The sequence below is a fragment of the Aquila chrysaetos genome, chromosome 3 (genome assembly GCF_900496995.4).
Source record: "Aquila chrysaetos chrysaetos chromosome 3, bAquChr1.4, whole genome shotgun sequence".
NCBI lineage: Eukaryota > Metazoa > Chordata > Aves > Accipitriformes > Accipitridae > Aquila > Aquila chrysaetos.
In genome coordinates this window covers 68433209-68453982 of record NC_044006.1, presented here as the reverse complement: position 1 = coordinate 68453982, position 20774 = coordinate 68433209, and the positions used below count along the sequence as shown (strand labels likewise).

The following is a 20774-nucleotide window of genomic DNA, read 5'->3' as shown; positions in this document are numbered from 1 at the left end:
AATAAAGAGAAACATCTCAAAATACTCCTGCATGACAAAATGTAGAAAATCAATGCCATTTCCTTCTCAGTATCACCCACCCTGAGCTGCAACTTGCTCAGTAAAACAGCAGGGAGGTGAAAGCCTCTAAAATGGCAGGGTTTACTATAAAAATTGATACTTTCAGTAGCCTTAGCAGAGTGACTAACATAGAAACAGACGGGTGCTGTATTTTGAAATTAATGAAACAGTATCAAATAAGGACATTCCAGACGTACTTTCTTTGTAAGGGGAAAAATATTGTAGTTTGACTATTCCAACAGATGTTACCACAGCATTTGTGAAATTTATAAAGATACAATAGCTTTTTTTTTTCCCACAGAAGACAAATACTCTGAAAGATCCAAGTCAATCTACTGCATAGTTTCAAAGCATTGTTTTAAGGAAAATGGAAAATAATACTATGTGACATGGAGTCACTAGAAAATAAAAGACACGTAAACAGGTTTATTTTGTCCCTAGTTTAAAGAAAAGTGGTGAAGTATAAAATAACAGAAATTTTCAGATCACAAGAATATTCTCAAGGCTAAAAGGTGAACCACCTTCCAATGAAGGTAAGTTCACACCATCAGTTGTAGGCCAGGGGCTGTACCATAACCTGTCAAACTAAAGCTCAAGATAAACCCAGGATATATATTAGCAAGAGTTGCACAGAAAAGTTTACGCCAAAATAACACAGCAGGATTAGAAATTACCTGAGTGCCTGCTATTCAGCAAAGGTCAGAATTTGAGCACTGATTAGTTTATGCGGCTACACGGATAACTGATGAGTACCCAGAGGATTTCAGAAAAATAATTAAAATGTTTCAAGAGTATGGGCCAGGGCAAACTGCAGCAAAGTTGGTTTTTTTTTTCCAGTGACCCTGGCACTGGGAATTTGGAAATGTTTCTCAGGTTCTGTTCAGTCTGTATAAGACTATTAAAGCTGTACCAGAAGCTACTTATCCTTAAAGTACAACTTAATTCCTCTAAACACCTCTCCACAGGGCCTGGAACATGGCTGAATTTAAATATTGCGTTCAGTGAGACACAAAGGACAAAATTCACATGACTAAATGAAAGAGCAGGTGTAATCAGCCGTGGACTCCCTAGTCAGTGGAGAGCTAAGCAATACGGTCAGTGAAATCTAGGATATGATTTGCTTCATCCTACAGTTGCCTGAAATTATACAGATGAATCGCACCCTAAAAGCGCCTGTTTCTCTACTGTTCGTAAAGAGAGCCCCAGTAGACAGAGGCTGTAGAGCCACAGCTGTGTGAGACAGACGCCATCCACACAATCGGAGCACACATTTTCAGTTCAGCAACAGCAGAGTCAACCCCGGGTGGCAAAGTGCTTGAAACACCGTCTTGGCACTCACTGTCATTAAGAATGGGATGGGACAGGGTGGGCGGGAAGTGAGGGTGGGGAGGATTAACACTTTTGCAAATTTGCAACCCCTTAAATATTTCTTTGAGTCAAGATGGCCCTCCATAGAGCAAATGTAAGCCTGCTATCAACAAAGTTGCTAGGAGCAATCGAAATAACATCTCCATCCATATACTATGTGCTGGTGTTACCAGAATGTGGATCACCTGCCTACACATTGAGCAAACTGGCATAAGGAAAAAAAGCAACTTCCTTAAGAGGAGACAGTAGACTTGTGCTAGAGCTTTCTGTGATGATTAGCTGCTGGCCTAAGAAGAGAAGAATGTCACCTCTTCCCAAAGTTCAAAGGGAAAAATTAGTCACGAGGAACTCAGGATGAGGTGAAGGGCAGCTTCCCAGACAGAGGAAAAGTGAAGAACAGACCAACAGAGAGAAGGGCAAGGTCACGTGCAAGAAATAACAAAGAGATATTTGCACATGTTGTTAGGGCACCACTCCCTAGGGAGAAAAATAGAGTAGATTTTATAACCAATGAGCCACTAGTTTTAGAACCAATGTTTGTGTGTTCACATATTTTTATATACTAATTTTGATACTGAGGTATGTCTTTAAGACAACCCAGTATGATGTCAGTATTGCTTTACTATCAATGCTTGACTGAGCCTTCAAATAATTTTTTTAGCACAGTTCAGGAAGGAAATCTGTTGGTTCCTAAAGCAGATGAATGCAGTAGTAAAGATGAAACAATAAAATTATTCAGAAAGATTTCAGCAGAACACGTAAGTGACCAATTTATCTAAAATCTTACCGAAACATGAAGTGGGATTTCTTATATACTAAGTGCTAAAGTTGAGCACTTAATTAGACTGTCAAATCTAGGAGGACCAGAAGTAGATTAAACTTTGGATACTTATACATAGTGATCAGACACTGCAGTGCAAAGGAAAGATTAGATGATCATAACTAATCTAAGTTTTAATTAAAATTTAAAAGCAGACAGGTTTTGCACTGCCCACAAGGGAGAAGAAGCTGAGTTCCACTGAGATGGGTTCAAGCATATTTTTCTCATTTCTGAATTGAATTTGGTCTCCAGTCTTTCTAATGTTATTCTCAGCTTAAAGAAAATTCTCCCATTTTAAGTAACTCACACTGAGGGCCACACGTAATTTTTATTTATTGACTGGTGAAATTACCTCACAGGTTAATAAGATGGTAGTAAGAAGTTTTCGGTGTCGATGAACATTTAGTTTTAAGTTTAAATATAGTGTATTGCTTTCTGAGCATTCACTGCCCTCTGCTCAACCCTGCAGGCAGTGTCCCAACAAAGTTCAGTTCAGTGGAAAGACAGGGAAGAATATTTTATCATTGTCTCTCCCACATATATGCAAACACATGCTAATGCCCAATTTTGCAGAGTTTCCAGTAAAGATTGGTGGTAATGTCGGAGCTATAACTCAAAACATAAGACAATGCATTTTCCTTCCTATGTAGGGCTGATTGGCTTATTCATTGCGATTTCATTAGGGGTGAGTTTAACCCTTCTTCTATTTATAAATTGTTTCCAATTCATTTCTGACTTCTGTAAAAGTATTCATTATTCATAAATATTTTATGAAGTGTTTAGGTGAACAATTTTAAACTTAATGAATTTTTTAATCTCTGTTTCTTTTTCCACTGGGAGTTACTGGCCCAAGTCACATAGAACTGACCTTAGCAAATACTTTCAATGCATGGTGATACTCATTAAAGTTAGTATATGTAGAGTTTTTTCTGAAATGAGGATAAACATAAGAAGCCTATCAGGTTAGAAATTTAGGATTACCAAGTATTGTTTGAAGAATCAAAGTATTATTCTTCAAAGAGGAAAAGTCCAAACCTTTAAATTTTTTCCTTTTTCAGAAGAAAAACTATAGCAGCTACCAGGAGGAGATTGAGGGGAAGAGGCCCAGAAGGTCACTTAGCACAAGCATATTGCACCAGCCCTCCTCCTAGATAAGAAGAGGTTGCTGGTACTCCACGAATGTGCTGTATGGAAAAAGAGCTTGTGGGAGCAGCAAGCAACCTGGAGGAGATGGATGGGTTAGGAGTCTGACAGTGGAGATGCTGTCCAGCAACTACCCCAGAGAAAAATGATGCAAAAATTCGGGAGGGCTCCATATGCCGAGTGACCAGCACAGGTCTGTGCACAGGAACAAATTGCCAGCGTGATGCTTCTGTGCAGGGACGAGGGCAAGTGAGTAACGGCAGGGAGGCCCCACGGAGGCAGGGAAGCGCTGTGCTTCCAGCTAACATTTGGGGGGCGGAAAAAGTAGGAGATGAAAGAAGGTGTCTTTTTGTTTTGGAACTACCTCTTGCTTATATATTTACACTGCTGCTCAAATGGGAAAGCGAGAATTTTACAGAGAACAGACCTATCTCATGAAGAGTTGCAAAGAGAAAAGGTATGTGGCTGAACAAAATAACTGACCTTTTGATCATGCAGAGTTTTGATTTAGGGGGGATTTTTTTACATTGTTTTGCAGTATTGGCTAGTATTAAATCCCTCTAACATCTTAAATGTGACTATTAGCTGGATGCCTTCTAAAACCTAACAACAATGAACAGAATAAAAAGCTCAATGTTTGATGCTATTTTGAATGTCACTAACTATAACAGTATCAGAAATTAACACAGTTCGGTTAGAGTCTATGTGGAAAGACCTGAAACTCATCAAACTATTTGAAAAAGCTGAGCTGGAGTGCTAAAGTCTTTTCACGTGCTTACTCTCCCGCCACTAAGGAAGGGATAGAGGAGGGGAAGAAAGCATCTGTACCAAATGCATAAGCAACTCTCAGAACAATGGAGAAAAATAATGCTCCCCAGCTTAGTACTTACTTAAATTCAAGGAATAGTTTATGAAAGAGGTAATGCGGCCCAAGGGGTGCCTCTTGGCTTGATTTCCTGGCATACTAAAAAATAGTAAAATAGAAGTGATTCTATTAGCCCATATTGGGCTACAGTAGGAGAATAGGCAGCAGTTCAAAGGAGGGTATTACACCCCTCTATTCAGCAGCAGGATGGCCACATCTAGATTACTGTGTCCATTTTTTGACCCAATTTCTTGAACGGGGGTTCAGTAAAGAAATTGAGACACTGGAGGAAGTCCAACAGAGGGTTACCAAGCTGATTGAGTCATATGACCAGTAAGAAGAGATGGCACAGGAGCTGCTTTTGTATTGTGAAGAAGTGGCTATTGGGTGGACCTTAGCCACCACCAATGCAGCCTACAGCAGCATAGAGGGTATTTGAAAAGACAACAGAGACAAATTCTTCCTACTTTTGGCTGATAATAAAACAAGGGACAAAAGCTGCAAGTTGTAGTTTGGGAGGATTAGTTTGGACATGGCAAGAAACTCTTCTCTCAGGAGCTAGCCAAACAGGTCAAACCTGGGGTAAAACACAAAGTGTTTTAAAATCCCATTCCTTGGAAGTTTCCAAGACTCAAGTAAGCAATCTGATATACTTTCCAGTTGCCCTGCTTTTAGCCAGAGACTGACCTAGATAACCTCCAGAAGTCCATCTAACCAGCGCTTCCGTGATTCCTCTAAACACTTGCATTTATTTAACATTAATTATTTGACCTGTAGTTAAACCTTTCACATAAGGACAACACTAAAGGAAATTATACAGTAACATAACCTAGTAATTTCTCAGAAAGTCTTTTTCAGTATGGACAGATATGTAATATTGCATATTGGTCATTTACCATGAAGGTCATAAACTAACAGCTCTCAGTGAGGACCAATGTGGAATTTAAAGTTTGTGAAAAATACCCTGCCAAAAGATCTCACCTTGCAAATATAGCAATAAATGGCAACATAATAGCTCCTTGAAGACAGAGGAAAAAAAAATCTTTTGTAAAATATATATTGGTTGGAATATCTCAGCAAATGCAAACTGCCTGGAAACTCAGAAAGTTGAGTAGCCAAGACATCATACAAGCTGCAGTCAGTTTCAAGTTGTGTGGTTGGTCTTGCATAGAAAGAGGCATGGGTCTCATCTGTGACTACGTGTGACCTTCCTTCCATTCCTTTACCTCCACAACTAACACAGACTTCTGTTCACCATGGTTGTTTCTTAACATTCAAGTACAGCAAAGATATTCCAATGTGTTACCAACAAGGCACTTACTGTGAGGAAAAAAAAAAACCAAAACACAAAACATGATTAAATAAAATCCAGTGATTATGGAATTAAATTCTTGGCTAAGGCTAACTACCTTTTATTATTTTTAGATTGTTTTATACTTTTAACATTTCAGTTGTGCCATCAATTAAGTCAATCAGTGTGATAGTGTCTATAAGGGTAAGTAGCCCTCTCAAGGGCCAGATCTGGGACACTCGGATGCAAATCAGTTGCTGCTTGTCAGCTGGCTAGAGCCTGATGGAGAAAAAAACCCTACAGTCCCTCTCCCTCCACTCATTGCCTTTTTAGTCAATTCCTTTTGTTATAAAAAAGGTTTGTCAGCACCCTGAGCCCATGTGTCTGGTACAATCCTCTCAGCTCAGAATAGCACCTATGCTATTCCCCTATACCACATGCTCTCCCCCTGCCTGATGTCACCCCCCCTGCAGTTTTCTGCAGTATCTGTGACTCCTTTCCATGTGTCTCAGATAGTCTTTTTGGCCTGTCAGCTAGGTAAAACACAGGCTGGGTATGAACAGCTCCAAAAACCAGAAATAATGCAGTGGCTGTAACATATGTATGCAAGAGTCAGCTGCTTCTAAACAAACGGGTAACAGCTGATTTTAGGCCAGCAGTGACACTAATGCCCCTTTTGCTCCCCTGTGTAGCTCGTGATTTGCCAGAAAAGCATTTCATGGTATTTATTACAACATGCAAAGCTCAGTTCTGGTCAAATAATATTTAAACTGGGGACAGATGAAAAACTACTAGAAGGGAGAGCGATAGGGGGACAGAGAGTGCTTCCATCTCTAACAGCACTTTTTTATCAGACAAAGAAAAAAGTAATAGAATAGCAAGTATGAAGGGGCATTTAAAGACTCAGCACAGCTTCCTAGGAATGTATCAAACAACTAGAGGATGCTCAGGCAGGAGTTTTGCCTCTTCACAGAAGCAAGCGGAGCTACAAAAAACTAAAAGGAACAAAAAGGTAAGCTTCTAAATTATTGCAGGCTCAGCAGCCTTACACTTTCTTTCCGAGTCAGAGGTTTTGCATTGTAGGGTAGCTTGGAGGTAAAATAAGGAAAAGAAAATCACTTATCTGACTATGCTAAAGAAATGTGAAAATACTGCATTCAAAAAACCCCCACAACCCCCCAAATGGGGTAAAGAATAAAAAAAGTAGTTTAATAGCTATATGTTTGACATATGCTAAGTCAAAGAGAGGAAAAATGTTCAAAGTTTTCCTAAAAGACTGGAGATACTTCAGTTAAATATGCAGAGCAGGTGTGTGCAGTACTTAATTAGAAACCAGATAGCAATAGGAATAAAAATGGGGGGAATGTCCTTTTTGCAATTTTAAGACTCTGAGAAGCTGCAAAAGAAAAACAGAGCAATGGACAAGTGTTGGAGGGAAAGTACGATTTCATTATCATGAACTGCACTGTCTATCCGTGACCATACACATATGTACAGGCAAAACAAAACAGAAGGAGCAACTTGCGAAATACAGTGAGTATATGCTAAGAATCAGTATGAAAGAAAACACAAGTGGAATTAAAAAAGATATTTAAGAAGCATTCTGCCAACGCCATAAGATAAAGAATGAAAACATCTTACACGAAAAAATGTATATATATATATTCTGTATAGCAAAGGGAAAAAAGAACTTTTGTGGGAAATCATACTGATTACTAAAACAAAGTAAAATTTCAGTCATACTATGGTGTATTGTGAGGGACACGATCTACCTATTGAGGTTTTGTGTGAATAAGATTAAAATAATGATTTTGAAAAAGTAAGCCTAAATGTTTCAGAATTTAGAGTACCTATTATAAAGCTAAAAATGTCAAACACTAGGTGTCCTTAAGAGATAACTTAAAAGAATGTGAGGCCACATAGATAAAGATAAAAGCTGTAGATAAGGAAATGTAATTAATATAGAAATAGAAAAGGAAAACAAATTCCTTAGTAATAAACAAATAAGGAAGAAAACACTGGTAGTGCAGTGATAAAAAAGTCTTCTGTTAAATACGTGAATGTGTTATAATTACAGATTAATTGTACAAAATGGTATAATTAGTTTGGTTATGCTGTATTGTTATTCACAGTTTCCAAAAGTAGCATTATTAGAGAATACAGCAGCTAAAGAAGTAATCTCATGCTTGAATTGATATTTGCTGACATTCCAAGTGTGGGAACAACTGATAATGAACTGCAATTTGATTGCTGCAGTTTCAAGTGTGTTTTAAAAACATATTATGTACCCATATCACTTCAAGCCCAGTATATGCCCAGTCCAGTGGTCCTGTGGAAGGTGTTAATTTTTTAAAGAATGATCTAAGAAAATAAGAATGAAGTTCAGAGCCACATGTGACATCATTAACAGGGCAGCATGTTAAATGAATAACCCAAATACGAAGACTTTCTGCTGCTGAGCTGTTGCTGAGAACAAGGCCGTCCGGAGGAAGCCTGGCGAGCTTGCTCAGTGAAGTCCAACAGGAACAAGAAGAAACATCTTTAGTTTCTTCCACAGAAGGAGGAAACGAGACTGTCTCCAAATTTCAAAGATCAGAAAGAGAACAAACTGTGGAAGAGCCAGCATACAGAGCTTAACGGAAAATGCTGAGCATTAAAGCAGAGGTTAAAATCCATGAGGTGCCACAGAGATCTTAAAAACAAAGGAGGCAAGGCAAGAACTGATTGACAGCCTTTGATATTTGCATTATATTATCGCTAATTTCTATGTTTCCTTTGGAAGAAGAGCTGTAAAGTTATCTGGGCCACAAAGAATTTGATACATCCTGATCCCAGTCAGCAATTGTCACTGCTAGTTGACAGAAACATGACAGAAAGGAGACATGCAGACCTTTTCTCCTTTCTATCAAACATATTAGTTAATGTGTTATTTTATCAAAAACACAAGTAAAAGCTCTGATTGATCATTCTTTTTAAACAAAAGGAATATGATGCTATTGGGACGACATACATATATTCAAAAAAGCAATATTCAAATGATGAGAAATTGAAAAGCTTTACACAACAGTGTTATGGATGCAGATAAAACTAAATATATATAAAAAAAGTTTCTTCTTTACTTTCTAATATTTTTCCCACAATACATAGAATCTGCTTTGCTCCTATAATAAATTTTTGGAATGCCAATACTTTCTTCATAAATACCAATTTCCTGAAAACAACATTTTTCGCAAATGTCTTATATAGCAAAGAGCAAGTCACTGCCATATCAGACTATGTCTGGTAAGCAGAGCAGCCACACAAGGAACCAAATAGAAAAAAAAAAAAAAAAAAACAAAACTATTTTTTTTTAATTCTGTGCTATGCAACATAGAGGTGTGCCAAAAAGGATTTCAAAGTGTATTCTTTTTGCTGCTTTATAAATAAATCTTTTTGGTTTTTCTGAAACTCATTCTTAGTTTTCTGAAGTTCTGTTTAGGTCTTTGAAGACCAAAAAATATCAGTGGTGCTTTAGCACTTAACAAGGGCAGGAAGTTTTTGCAACCTTTTCAGTGCATTATTGTCCATTGAGCCAAAAGAGTTAAGGCAGCGTGACAGTGATACCGGGAGAAGGCAAATATGTCCAGTCCCAGCTGAGCTCCTCCAGTGTAGCATGTCATGGGGTTTATGCTTCAATTCCTGGCTTCAGGAGCCATCTAGGAGAAGAATTTGCTCCGTACACAGATGTCTGAAGCAAGCTGATGCCCAGGAAATTTGATGTAAATGCGCTGCTCTTTTCAAGTAAAACTTACTTTTTTTTTTTTTCCTGAAGGCCACAGGAACAGTTTGCCTTCTTTTATATCAATATTTAAATTTAAAGAAAAACCTGCTTTCTTCTACCTCTCCTGGTTTCATCTTTCTATATACCTCCATAATGATGTGATAATCACCTTGCAAATGTGTGCAACAACTGCATTATTCCTTTTAAGTTTATTTCAAAACTGAGCCTATAAAGGTTCACTTTCAAGTCCGTTACCTTCCTTGCAGTAACAAATGATACTTTGCCTTGAAAAATAGTCCTGACTGAAACATTTAGCAACCCTTTCGTAATTCACAAGCTGCATGTGACAAGTCACATTCATTTCAATTTTCAAGTTAACTGATTGTAAATCATTTTAGTTTTTAAAACAAATTTGCTGTAAGAATATAATATTATTTCTAGCAAAGTTATATTAATCACCTTACACTTAACTAGTTAGAATTAATTCAGCACAAATATTTTTTCCTCCTGCTCAAGAGCTTCCTGGGTTGCAAAGAAAATAAACAAGAGGAAAAAAGTGCTATTTTTGTCAAATAGTCTGTAAGTCGGTTGCCTTTTTCCACAGCCCATGAGCCTCTCCAGAATATCTTGCTGACTTGCTAAATGAATTTAAAAGTGTATCCTACTCTTTTTGGTTCTCTTAATAACACTGTTGATATTTGAATATCTTAAGCAGGACTTCCTTCATAACAGTGTGAAAGAAATCGCTCTCCTTGAAAGTAAAGTTTTGAAAAAGAAGGGGTTATAGCAAAGATTAAGTAGCAACAAGCGTACTCAGGAATCATTGTTAATGACTCCAACTTACATAAACAAACCAAAAAACATTTATCAGATTTGTTTTTTAAATAGCCGTGCTGCACGGTTCCTGCAGTAAAGTGATAACAGCCGTAATTTAGTTAAAACTTAAGTAAAACAGAAGACAGAAGCTAAACTACTGATTATTAGTCTACCATGCTTTGTTTCTACAACACAGTGTCCTGTCGAACTGTGCTAGAAACAGTGTCCACAGGGCATACAGCAAACACAAAAATAGAACTTCTAGCTCAGGAAAACCCTAAGCCACCAAGAACATAATGCTGAGAAGATACAAACGCTGCAAAATGCTTGAACTTTCCTTACTTTTTTTCTCTAAACAGGCACAGTGGCCACTCGCAGAGGCAGAATCATAAGTGAGGTGGGCACTTGCTGTGACGCTGAGTAAACACCCTTGTTCTGATGTCTTTAAGGAAGTGTGTCCTCCAGGCTCCGTCTCTGACCTCTTTAGTCAAGTAATGGTCATCGCTATGGCAGCTGCGCTTTCACAGAGTTAGTACCATGTTATGTTATCAGCTAGTCTGAATCACTGGTTAGAAACTATTCTACGAAATAAATTTAAATCCCTCTTGGAGTAAGCAAGTTAAGAAATACTACTGTTCTCTTTTATTATTGCTTATGCTGATATTTCAAGTACCATTTATGCATTCATGCTTGAGTTATAATGTACCATGATTAGTCCTCCTATCTCATTTTCCATGCTCCTAGTCTTATAGGTCAACCATCAGTGTGAACCTTTCCACAATCTTAGTGATGCAATCACTTTGCCTTTGCAGTAATATTGTTGGAACAAGAAGAAACCAAAACATTTTATAATCTATTTAATTCATTAAAGTAAAAAAAAAAAAAAAAAAAAAGTATTTTGTGCATTTTAGCTCAAACAGGGAAGTGCATAGATAATTTACCATTCTTGGTATAGTCCAAGAAGTATCTTCTCCCAAGTTGGACAAGAGGACACAGAAGTCCAACCATAGGGATAAGTATTTCCATTTCCTTCAGGCACTACTCATTCACCCTGCTGTGTTGACACTTCCTTCATTTCCCTTTACCAATGATTTAGTCCAATCTAAACAGCATCCTTTTGATTGTCCTGTTTATGAGACAATGAGAAATGTTTCAACTCCTCATAAATTATAAATCATAGTACTACCAACTTCAGAAAGTGATTCATCACATTTCAGCAACTGTGAGAAGGGCTTTTCCCATATAGATAGTCACATTTATAAAAACCAAATCTTCAGAAAAATCTTCTTCATGAAGGGTATTTTGAAAGATTTGACTGACTCAAAGACAGTGTGAGTGAAAATGCCATGAACAAAGGTATTTGAATGCTAACAGATCATTTCTTTGTGGGAAACTATCTAATATTCCAAGGCATTCATTTCTATCATCAATCTACTAGTAGACAGTGTAGACAAAGATAGACTCAATGGGTAAAGAAGACATAAAAACTGCATCATTATGAAATCTGAATTCAATTTTAGTCAAAGTCCTTTATTAAACAGATTATCATCAGGTGTGCCACTCATCTAAGCCTCTGTCCTATGCTTCCCTATTGTAGTAAACATTTCGAGCTGGCAGAATCACAAATGATATTTGCTATTCATATCACATTGTCCTTTGTTTTATAGCACCTGACCATACAATCTTCCATTTGGACCATGATTGAAATATAGGCATCACTTAGAAGTGATCAGCAAACAGGAAAGAAAGAGGACGTAAATTTTACAAGGCTTTCTATGGATTTTTCTTTTTTTTATTCTGTGGAAAAAGATGTCAACAGAGTATTACTAGAAAAAAAGAAGAGATTAGTAATACTGCAGGAAGACACCAGGAAGGAAACAAAAAAGAAAAAACAAGTCACATTAGAAAAATAAATAAGTAAGAACGTAGAAAACCACTCGAGTCAATGACCTCCAAAATATCTGGTCCTTAACTGTATCTACATCTAATAAAAGTAGAAAGTGTTCAATATAGACATTACTAAAAATTTTGCTTATCATGGGACCTACTATATAGTCTTCCAAGAGAAAATTGTCCTGCTGTTTACAAAAAGGAGAGAACAGATGCTGTCCCCTATCCTTTCCAGTGAAAGTGGGCATCACCAAGTGGAGCTGGCCAGTACTTTTTGGAGAGGACAAGAAGAACAGGGTATCATATAGATAAAGGAAGTAAGACCTCTGAAAAAATGAAGCCCTTTCTTGAAGTTACCTGGAACATGGAACATCTGTGTGGTCTTGACAATGTCTTGCTAACCTATACTGCAGAAATGGTCATGATGTTTTGGACACAATTTGCAGGAGAACAGTACTAACTGTGCAAGTGACCACCACAGCCAGAAAACACAACCTAAGGGCTGGATGTACTACATCTGATAGCACTAGCAAACAGCAGAGTCTTCTCTGAGCAATCTGCTGTCAGTAATACATTAAGCTGATAGCCCATATTGATTCTAGTCCTTCCATATTTCTGTCCTCACCAAACACTTCAGAATTTGCTAAGGATACTGAGAGTAAAAAAAAAAAAAAAGTAAAAAAAAAAAAAAAAGGTGATTTTATCACATCAATCATTTGAACAAAAGTGTTCTAGCATTCTATTATCTTTTACAGATATATTTAAGATTCTCTTCACTAGGATACCTACAGGCCACAAAAACTGCTTGCAAAACTTTTATATCAGTTCAAAGCATATACACATCTGTGTATGCACCTCTAAATGTCATGAGTAAGAAAAGATAAAAGCAAAAGTGCTTTCACTCTTCACCATGGTTTCAAGCTGTGTGTTCCTTGTCATTCTCTTGCTATGAAAAAGTATGAGACAAGTCCAAATTTCAATGCCCAAGTTTCCTTAAAAGAAGCATACTCCAGTTTACTGCAACAGATACATCCAGGGAGCTGGGTTGCTGGTAACAGAGATCCCAGGAAGGGTTGGTTTATTGATCAGAGAAGCACTTAGTAGGGGGAGGTCACATCAATTCAGTTGAACTAACCAAAACCTTACGGTAGTCAGGGAGATGGAGACAGGTAAGCATCTTCTGAGGTACCTAGGGTATCCCATCAGCCTCTATATGTGCCCCTCCAGAAGGGCATGGGGCTCCTGCAGGCCTTTTACCTCCAACATTCCCGTGAAGGAACCTTTACATAGGACTCATCACTGATATTCAGGCAATGTAAATGAGTGCTGGCTGTCCATGCAAGCATGATCAATTTAGATACCAATTTAGGTGTCTTAGTGCAAGGAACATGCCCCCCGTTCTTCATTATATTCAAACAGAGAGCAGATACTAGCTTTTCTGCTCATACAATGTTGCCCTGATTAAATAGTATTTTCCTAAGTTTGCTTGCATAACTTAGCCTTTAGAAAATGACAAGTGAAAGAGCCACAGGTACTATTCACATATAACTGTTAATCAGCCAGGAGTTACTACAATCAAGTTTTGCTGAGTTTGCTTCATTTGGATGGGCTGCTGGACAGGAAATAAATCCCTGGAAATTTTTTGAAACCTCTAAATCAGTGGTTTCCAAACTAGAAGTCCAGCCTCTAAGCACAGTCATTAACTTCCAAGAAATCAATTTTTTCTCACAATTAAACTAGCATTATGCTAATACAGTATTACTAGTTTGTAACTGAGATTGTAACTAGAAAATATTTAGGAACAAACACGCACACAGACGATGCAATTGCAAAATTAATTGTTCCAACAATGTTCTTGGAACAATTTAGATTACAAAGATTTCTTGGTCCTGCGGCTGTCTACAGCAGAGGTTTATTTCATGTATTAGTACCTAAAAAGTTTGTTCACCATACTGGCTTTCATTTTATCCAAGTTTTGATTTGTTAGTTCAAGTTATGCCATTCAGAAGCTAGAACACCCTTTCTGGCTTTGGAAAGAGCACAGAGATTAACTTCAGAAAGCTGAATAAAAATTAAAAGGAACAGAGTAGATGCAGCTTGTAATGAAGTCAGAGCAGTTCTACTTATCTGAATTCATTAGAAAGTTAAGAACTCTTTCTAGCTAATTGGAAGTTTTGTTTTCTGCCCATGCACTCAGAAATATGCTGTGGTGCAAAAGTATACATGGCAAATTATTTTTCTTTCCCACTGGTTTATTTATATGACACCAGCAATCACAGATGTTAAAATGTTATTGTATAGAGTGTCAGTCACAGACATGCACTACGTGGGGAGGAAGCACCTCTCCTGAAATTGCTTCACCAAGTCCTTGTTGCAGATTCAGTGAGTCAGAAGGCTTTTTACTTTTATAAAGTCTGTACTACCAGGCCTGAAACACACTGTGTTCGAAAACTTCTGAAGACATCACCTCCGAGGGAGCACAAAATAATTGTAACCCCCAGTGCAACTAACCCTACTCCAGAATTTTTACTATACCTCTGTGTGAGAGCTTCTCCAGGATGATCCTTAGGCGCTGAAGAACAGGGGGTGAAATGTCATATTTATAGATGTCTATTACTGGCACTCGCTGACATCTCCCAAATATTCCATCTGCAGGAGAGAGAAAAAGAAAAGGAAAAATATACATTCCGTTTTCTGAGAGGAAGAAATGCGTGATGAGATGCGCATTTCTAATGTATCCTAATTATATACTGAAGGAACCTTTTAAAAGACACATTAAAAAGCTATCAAAGGACTACTGAAGTCATGAGGCAGGGTATTTTCTATCAAAATAAATAAATACTGGAAAGAATATTAGTTGGAGGAAGATTCTACTGTACAAGTTATGCATACAGTTTATTTTATAAAGTCATTTCAGACTTCTGCCTCCCAAATCTTTTGATGTAAGACTTCTTTACTGACAATTCAGTGGGAAAAAAAACCTTAATGTTCAGCGCCTACTATGTTGCAGATGAAAAGTGCAGCATCCAGAAATATAAATATTAATTTGCAAAAACTATGAGGATTTGCTGAAACATTTTTAATGCAGAAGCTGTGTGTTAGGCATTGGTAAATGAGAACTGAATCCGTAATGGCTAGTAAAGGCTCATTTCAAGAAGTACCCTCTAATGAATGCAATAAAAGAAAGCTGCTCACAGAACAATGAGATATTAATGTGGCCTAATTTATTTAGCTCCATTCCATTTGTCTAAAATGACAGACTCTTCTCATCAATGTCTTTTCAAATCACACCTTCTAATTAATTTAGCTTCTTATTAGTCTTTATTTAGAGAATTGTTCATTTTGAGACAAGCTTCCTGTGTATGTGTGGGAGGAACAGGGAGTTCAAACATTCAAATTACCTTTCTCTCTTTCATACAAAAGACTAATTCAGAGCCTAGGTGCTTCACACACAATCTGACCATCTGCAATTCTAGGCCTCTGAGAAAGAAAGTGGTTTCATTTATTGTTCAAAACAGTTCTCTTCTATATAGTGATCCAAAGGAAGCAATTTAAATGCAACAAGTTTAATTAGCAAAATTTTCTACTGCAGTACTAGTTTTAACAGAGTAATTACTTCTGCTCTGATATTACATCTATGCTCAAAAAGGATAGCTACATCAGATTAGCAGAAAATAACGGTAAGTATTAATTTGCAAACGTCCATTACTTTCTCTGCTACTTCACAGAGCTAAAAGACTACAAATGGGAACTACTGGCCCAGCTGTTCACTAAACACAAATAATGGCATAAAAGAAAATAAACCAATCCAGGATACAGAAAAAGGGCATTATTAGCCTTCACTGTTAAACACAAATACCTCATTGAAATTAGCCAATTTTTTCTTTCTTTGCCTTTCCAATCCTCCTGTCACTTACAACTGCCAAATTAAGTTAATCCAAATTAAAAACTTACCTCTGACTCTAATTTTGTTATTCGAAACTAGGTTTAATTTAGAAACCGCACACACAGATCTGCTTTGGTTTTCTGCCATATAATGTATAAAGCAGCCTAACAGCAGATCAAAATATTCATCTCCATTTAAAAACCTGTTGCAGTTGGAAATAAGCAAAGTATATAAATATCAGTCACTTGTAAATGGATGGATAACAGGAATAAATAAGGTCTTGATTCAGAAAGGGATAGAAGAACATTTCCGTGTTGGAGAACAATATTGTTCAAAATGAAACATAACTTGAAATAGCCAGCTCTATTTAGGAATAACACCATTACTGGCCACAAATAATTAGGACAAAATCTATGTTTATATAAACAACTAATATTCCATGATTTTTTGAAGATAACATACCTTAAAGATAAATATAACTTTATTTTAGAGTCCAGAAGAGCATACACATTCAGCACGAATTAAAGTTTTTTGTATTAAGTATCATTTAAAGATATCTCCGTGGATGCAAAAGCTAATTCACTCACAAACTCTAAAAGAGACCTAACTTTTTTTCCTAAAACCAGAGTTTTCAGAAACCTTTAGCCTACTGCCTTTGAATAGAACAAAACCTATTTAAATTCTAAAATTAACAGTTAGCGCATGAGTCTGAGCTGCATTATACAATCTATCCCAAAACACTGGGGCTGCTTAGGGAGAAACTGCAAGTTACTTTGGCTTTTGTACTTGAAATATGGGCATAATAAGCTTTGAAGAGGCTGCAATCACAAATAGTGCTCTGCTCTGCTAAATGCAGTACTAGGAGAGTGGAGAAGGAGCAGTATGCCCCAAGGAGCGGTTGGCAAATACCATCTCTAAACTACAGAGGGTCTTTATAGTGGGGATTACAGTTGGACTGGAGTTGTGCAAATAGTAGATTTCATAGTTCAGTTCAGTAGCTTTTTTTAAAAAAGTAGGAATTTTCCTAAGTTTTTCTATTTGTTTGGGGTTGGTTTGTTTGTTTGTTTGTTTTATTTATTTGATTGTGAGGTTTCTGTGGCAAAATTTAAAACCTAAAAAATTAAACTGAGGTTGAGCGTTCAATTTTCAGGGTACCTTTTAATCAAACCTTCTTAAAATTACATAGATGGGGTGGGGGGGGTGGGGAGGTAAGGGAGAGGCATTTAAAAAAAAAAAAAATTTGTAAAAGTTCCCCCTCTTTTTCTTCCCAAGAAATCTATTTGGCAGATGTGGCCCAAATTCAGAAATGGCTTTGGTCCAGCACAAACCTCATTTTCACTTAAATTACAGCTAATGTTTAAAAACTGTCCAGCTTAGTCTGCCATGAACTATCCAAACCCGCTGTGATCTTTACAGTGGGTAAATACATAGTGCGTCTTTCCAGACCATCTGCACCCACCTCTGGCGCAGGGCGATGGGCTGTTGCAGCGTGTTGGTGTCTGAGCACCCTGTCACGCACCCATTTGACCTCTAGCAGCCTCTGAAAAGCGAGCTGCCCAAAGTTGTCATGAAGCAAAAAGAAAAATGGAAAAGCTCCCAGACTTTACAGTAAATGTCATACAGCAGAGGAAGTTCAAAGCATGAGTGATGCTTTAATAACCACCATCCACTGCATGCCTGTAGCTGTTCAGAGTGTGTTCATACTGAACTTTGATTAAAATTGTATTCTGAGAAGGAACGTAATATGCAAAAGACATCTGCTCTTTACACATGCCCGGAATGAGGGAAGGCTGAAACAACCGATCAATATACACATATGGTTGCTATTAAAGTGCTATCATTTGCTAACCGTCAGCAAAAAGTAGTATCTGAAATTTCCATAGTAATATCTTACAAGTTATACTTAGACCTGGAAACATCTGCGTTAACAGCATAGTAATGTTGACTTTTAGACGGCTTCTACGTTTGTTTCCAAAGAAGAGACTAAAACAGAAGAATAATATACCCAAGGAGACAGTGAGATGCTTCTTTATGTATTTGGCTATTTTGCTAATAGGTTTAATATTTGAGAAAAAATGCAAGCATAAATTTTTACAAGCTGCTATTTAAAATCTTGAATTTTGACAACTATATATACAAAGTTAGGTGCTAAGATCAAAAGACACAAATTTAACGTAACCCAGGTGCCCAATAAATCTCAAATAGTGGCAGATGAACCTCGTTTGTTAGAGACAACACCCTGGAGCATGGTACATGTATTTACACTGAATATTTATCAACTTCTAGTGAAAAAATTACAACCGATAGATTAAACCTTGAACAAGTCAAAACACAAGTTCTGGAAAGGTGATTTTTGAGAGAGGTTTAGAAGCAAATAGAAAACTCCCATCTTAATTCATTATTACTGTCCATTTGCCAAGAATTGGTGGATATTTATGACCTCTATTACCTACTGAGGAAGGAAGCACCACATTACGTTCATGACTGACATCTAGATACTGAATTATGTAAAAGGAGAGCACAAAAATCTCTACTTTGAAACAGTTTTGAAGAGTTGATTGCACCAGCATGTTCACTTGGTAAGGTAGACAGGCATCACACGCTTAACAGGTACTAAAAAATCTTTGGGAACCTGCACTGAGTGACCACCTTCACCTTGAAGGCAAGACTATTTGTGGGCAGCTGATTCATGAAATTCTAAGTAGTGTTTCCTACAAAAAAAATCCCGGCGTATAATAAGCTGTCCTTGGCTAGAGAAACATATTCCATCCTAGAACCACTAAGTATGGCTAATCTGACAATTGAAACTAAGATGTATACAAGACTTGGCACAGTTTTGAATAACCCCAGCAAAAAAAGAATGAGTTCTTGTTGAGTGTGTTTTGCTACTGAGCAAAGCTGTGAGGACCGGTAGAGACACTGGAGCTCGTCTGCAGGCTGATGAAAGCTTGATAGATGTAAATTAAAAGATTGTGTTCTGCAGTAATTAATTATTTAGATCTACACGCAGTGAAATTTTCACATGGCAGTGACAAGTGACCTTTGCAAAGGAGCCTTGGAGCAGATGCTGTGAAGCACCCGGTTCTTCTGCTCTTCAAACTTCCTGCAGCAGCCGGAAATGAAGCGGCTTTCCAGACAGTGACGGTGTTCACATACCCGGGTCGGCCAATGCTTCAGCTTCCTCGCCCTAATCACCTGACAATCATTACAAGATTGTAACATAGAGCTTTGTATAAAACACAAGTTTTGCCCCATATTGCAGGCATTGTGCTTTGTTCCTGTGTCGTACTGTAGCAAGAAAATCCACAGACCCAGCGGTGTGTCAAAGGGCATCTGCTGCCACCTTGGACTGTATCATCTGTGCTCTTGCACTTAATCAGAGAACTTCCTCTAGTGTCTCTGCGGAGTTTTCAGTGGGCATCATTCTTCGGCCACTTAACCTTCTGTAAGAAAAGGATTCTTTCTTCTCACTGAATATGGACATTATTTCACACTCCTTCCCCCAGCTATTGGTTTAAGGTGCTGTAAGGTCCAAGAGCAGTCCAGGACTAATGAAAAGGCCAGTGCTTGATGTCTTATAACCCAAGTTTAGAGTCCGAGTTGCCTACCGGAAATATTGAAGTCATTTTCCAATGAGAAGCATAATCTTTGCGTCTCAAAAGTCTCAAGACACTGGAATTCAAGGTCACAGGTGTTAAATGTTTTAGGAAGTATGAATGAGATTGTTAAAGTATTTTACTCTTCTCTTCCTGCTACTTCTCTCCAGTAAGGTGTTTGTTTTCAAAACCCTTTTCCAAAAATAAAAAAAATAAAAACTTAAACGTTACCGTTCCTTGAAGAGGACATTGAGTTGCACACCAGGAGGGAGGCTTATTTTGGAAGACATAGTCCACAAACTCACATTCAACATTTACAAGTAAGCTCTTCAGCAAACAGCATATTTTTAATATTCCATTTATTAAAAAAGATTTGTTCATAATTTATACCTCTACTTTAAAATTCTCTTTACAAGCGAGGTAGAGATCATATGGATAGAGCAACAGTGGCTTCTACAGTGTCATTTCTCATGCAATGTTTTGAAAATACTACTCCAATGCTTTCAAACAGCAAATACTTACAAGTCTCACTGCAGCAGTTCGTCACAAAAGCTGCTGCTTGCAATCACAGTTAACTGCATTGCAAACCTGCAGCGCTCCACGAGAATGCAGCTTTCCTAGGAGGCAATCTCCCCCTGTTAAACTTTTAAAACCTTTTTACCATCTTATTTTGCTTATCTCTGTGCAGCCTCAGTAGTCCTGGGTGATTTCCGTTTCGGAGCAGTCATAGTGGCATCTAGTGGACAGTTCCATGCTCAGGGATCAGTCCTGGAGCTCAAGCTCTTCACCTTCTAAATTTATTGCTTTCAGATCCATTTGACTTCATCTGGAATAGAGTGCTATGCAGTTATAGCCACCCTCAGTCTTGCTTATCCACATGTCCGATAGGCATGTGGAAATTTTTAAGGCAGTTATTTAAAATTAAGAAATGCAATTTAAAAAAAAAAGGCTGAGTTATTTCTGGAAGTAATGTATTATTAAGAGAAGTAAGCAAAGTGCATACAGATTGTTTTAAAAAGAGTATGTGGCGGTATTCTGCTTTTGCTAGTGTGTAAGCCACAAAACATTATGCAATAAAAGTAAATCCTCAACTGTAAATAAAACACAAAGCATATTTTTTTGTAGATTTATGTTGAAGATTTAATAGAAACACCATAAGAAGCAGAAAACAACAATGTTCTAAACTTGAAATTTTTTTTTATCCAACCAGAAAGTACCATGCAGTGGATACTCTTAATAACAGTCTAGTAAATACACTCTTCCTCAGCTACTAAATAAA

At 37.5% G+C, this 20774-nt stretch overlaps 1 protein-coding gene across 1 annotated transcript in view; it reads right to left on the bottom strand.

Annotated features, from left to right (window-relative positions):
• The window catches only part of PTPRN2 (protein tyrosine phosphatase receptor type N2), a 664954-nt gene that overhangs the window by 481064 nt on the left and 163116 nt on the right, over positions 1 to 20774 (bottom strand). The window contains exon 3 of the mRNA XM_030008997.2: positions 14549 to 14662. Within this exon, the coding sequence (XP_029864857.1) occupies positions 14549 to 14662 (114 nt within the window). The remainder of the gene's footprint in view (positions 1 to 14548; positions 14663 to 20774) is intronic.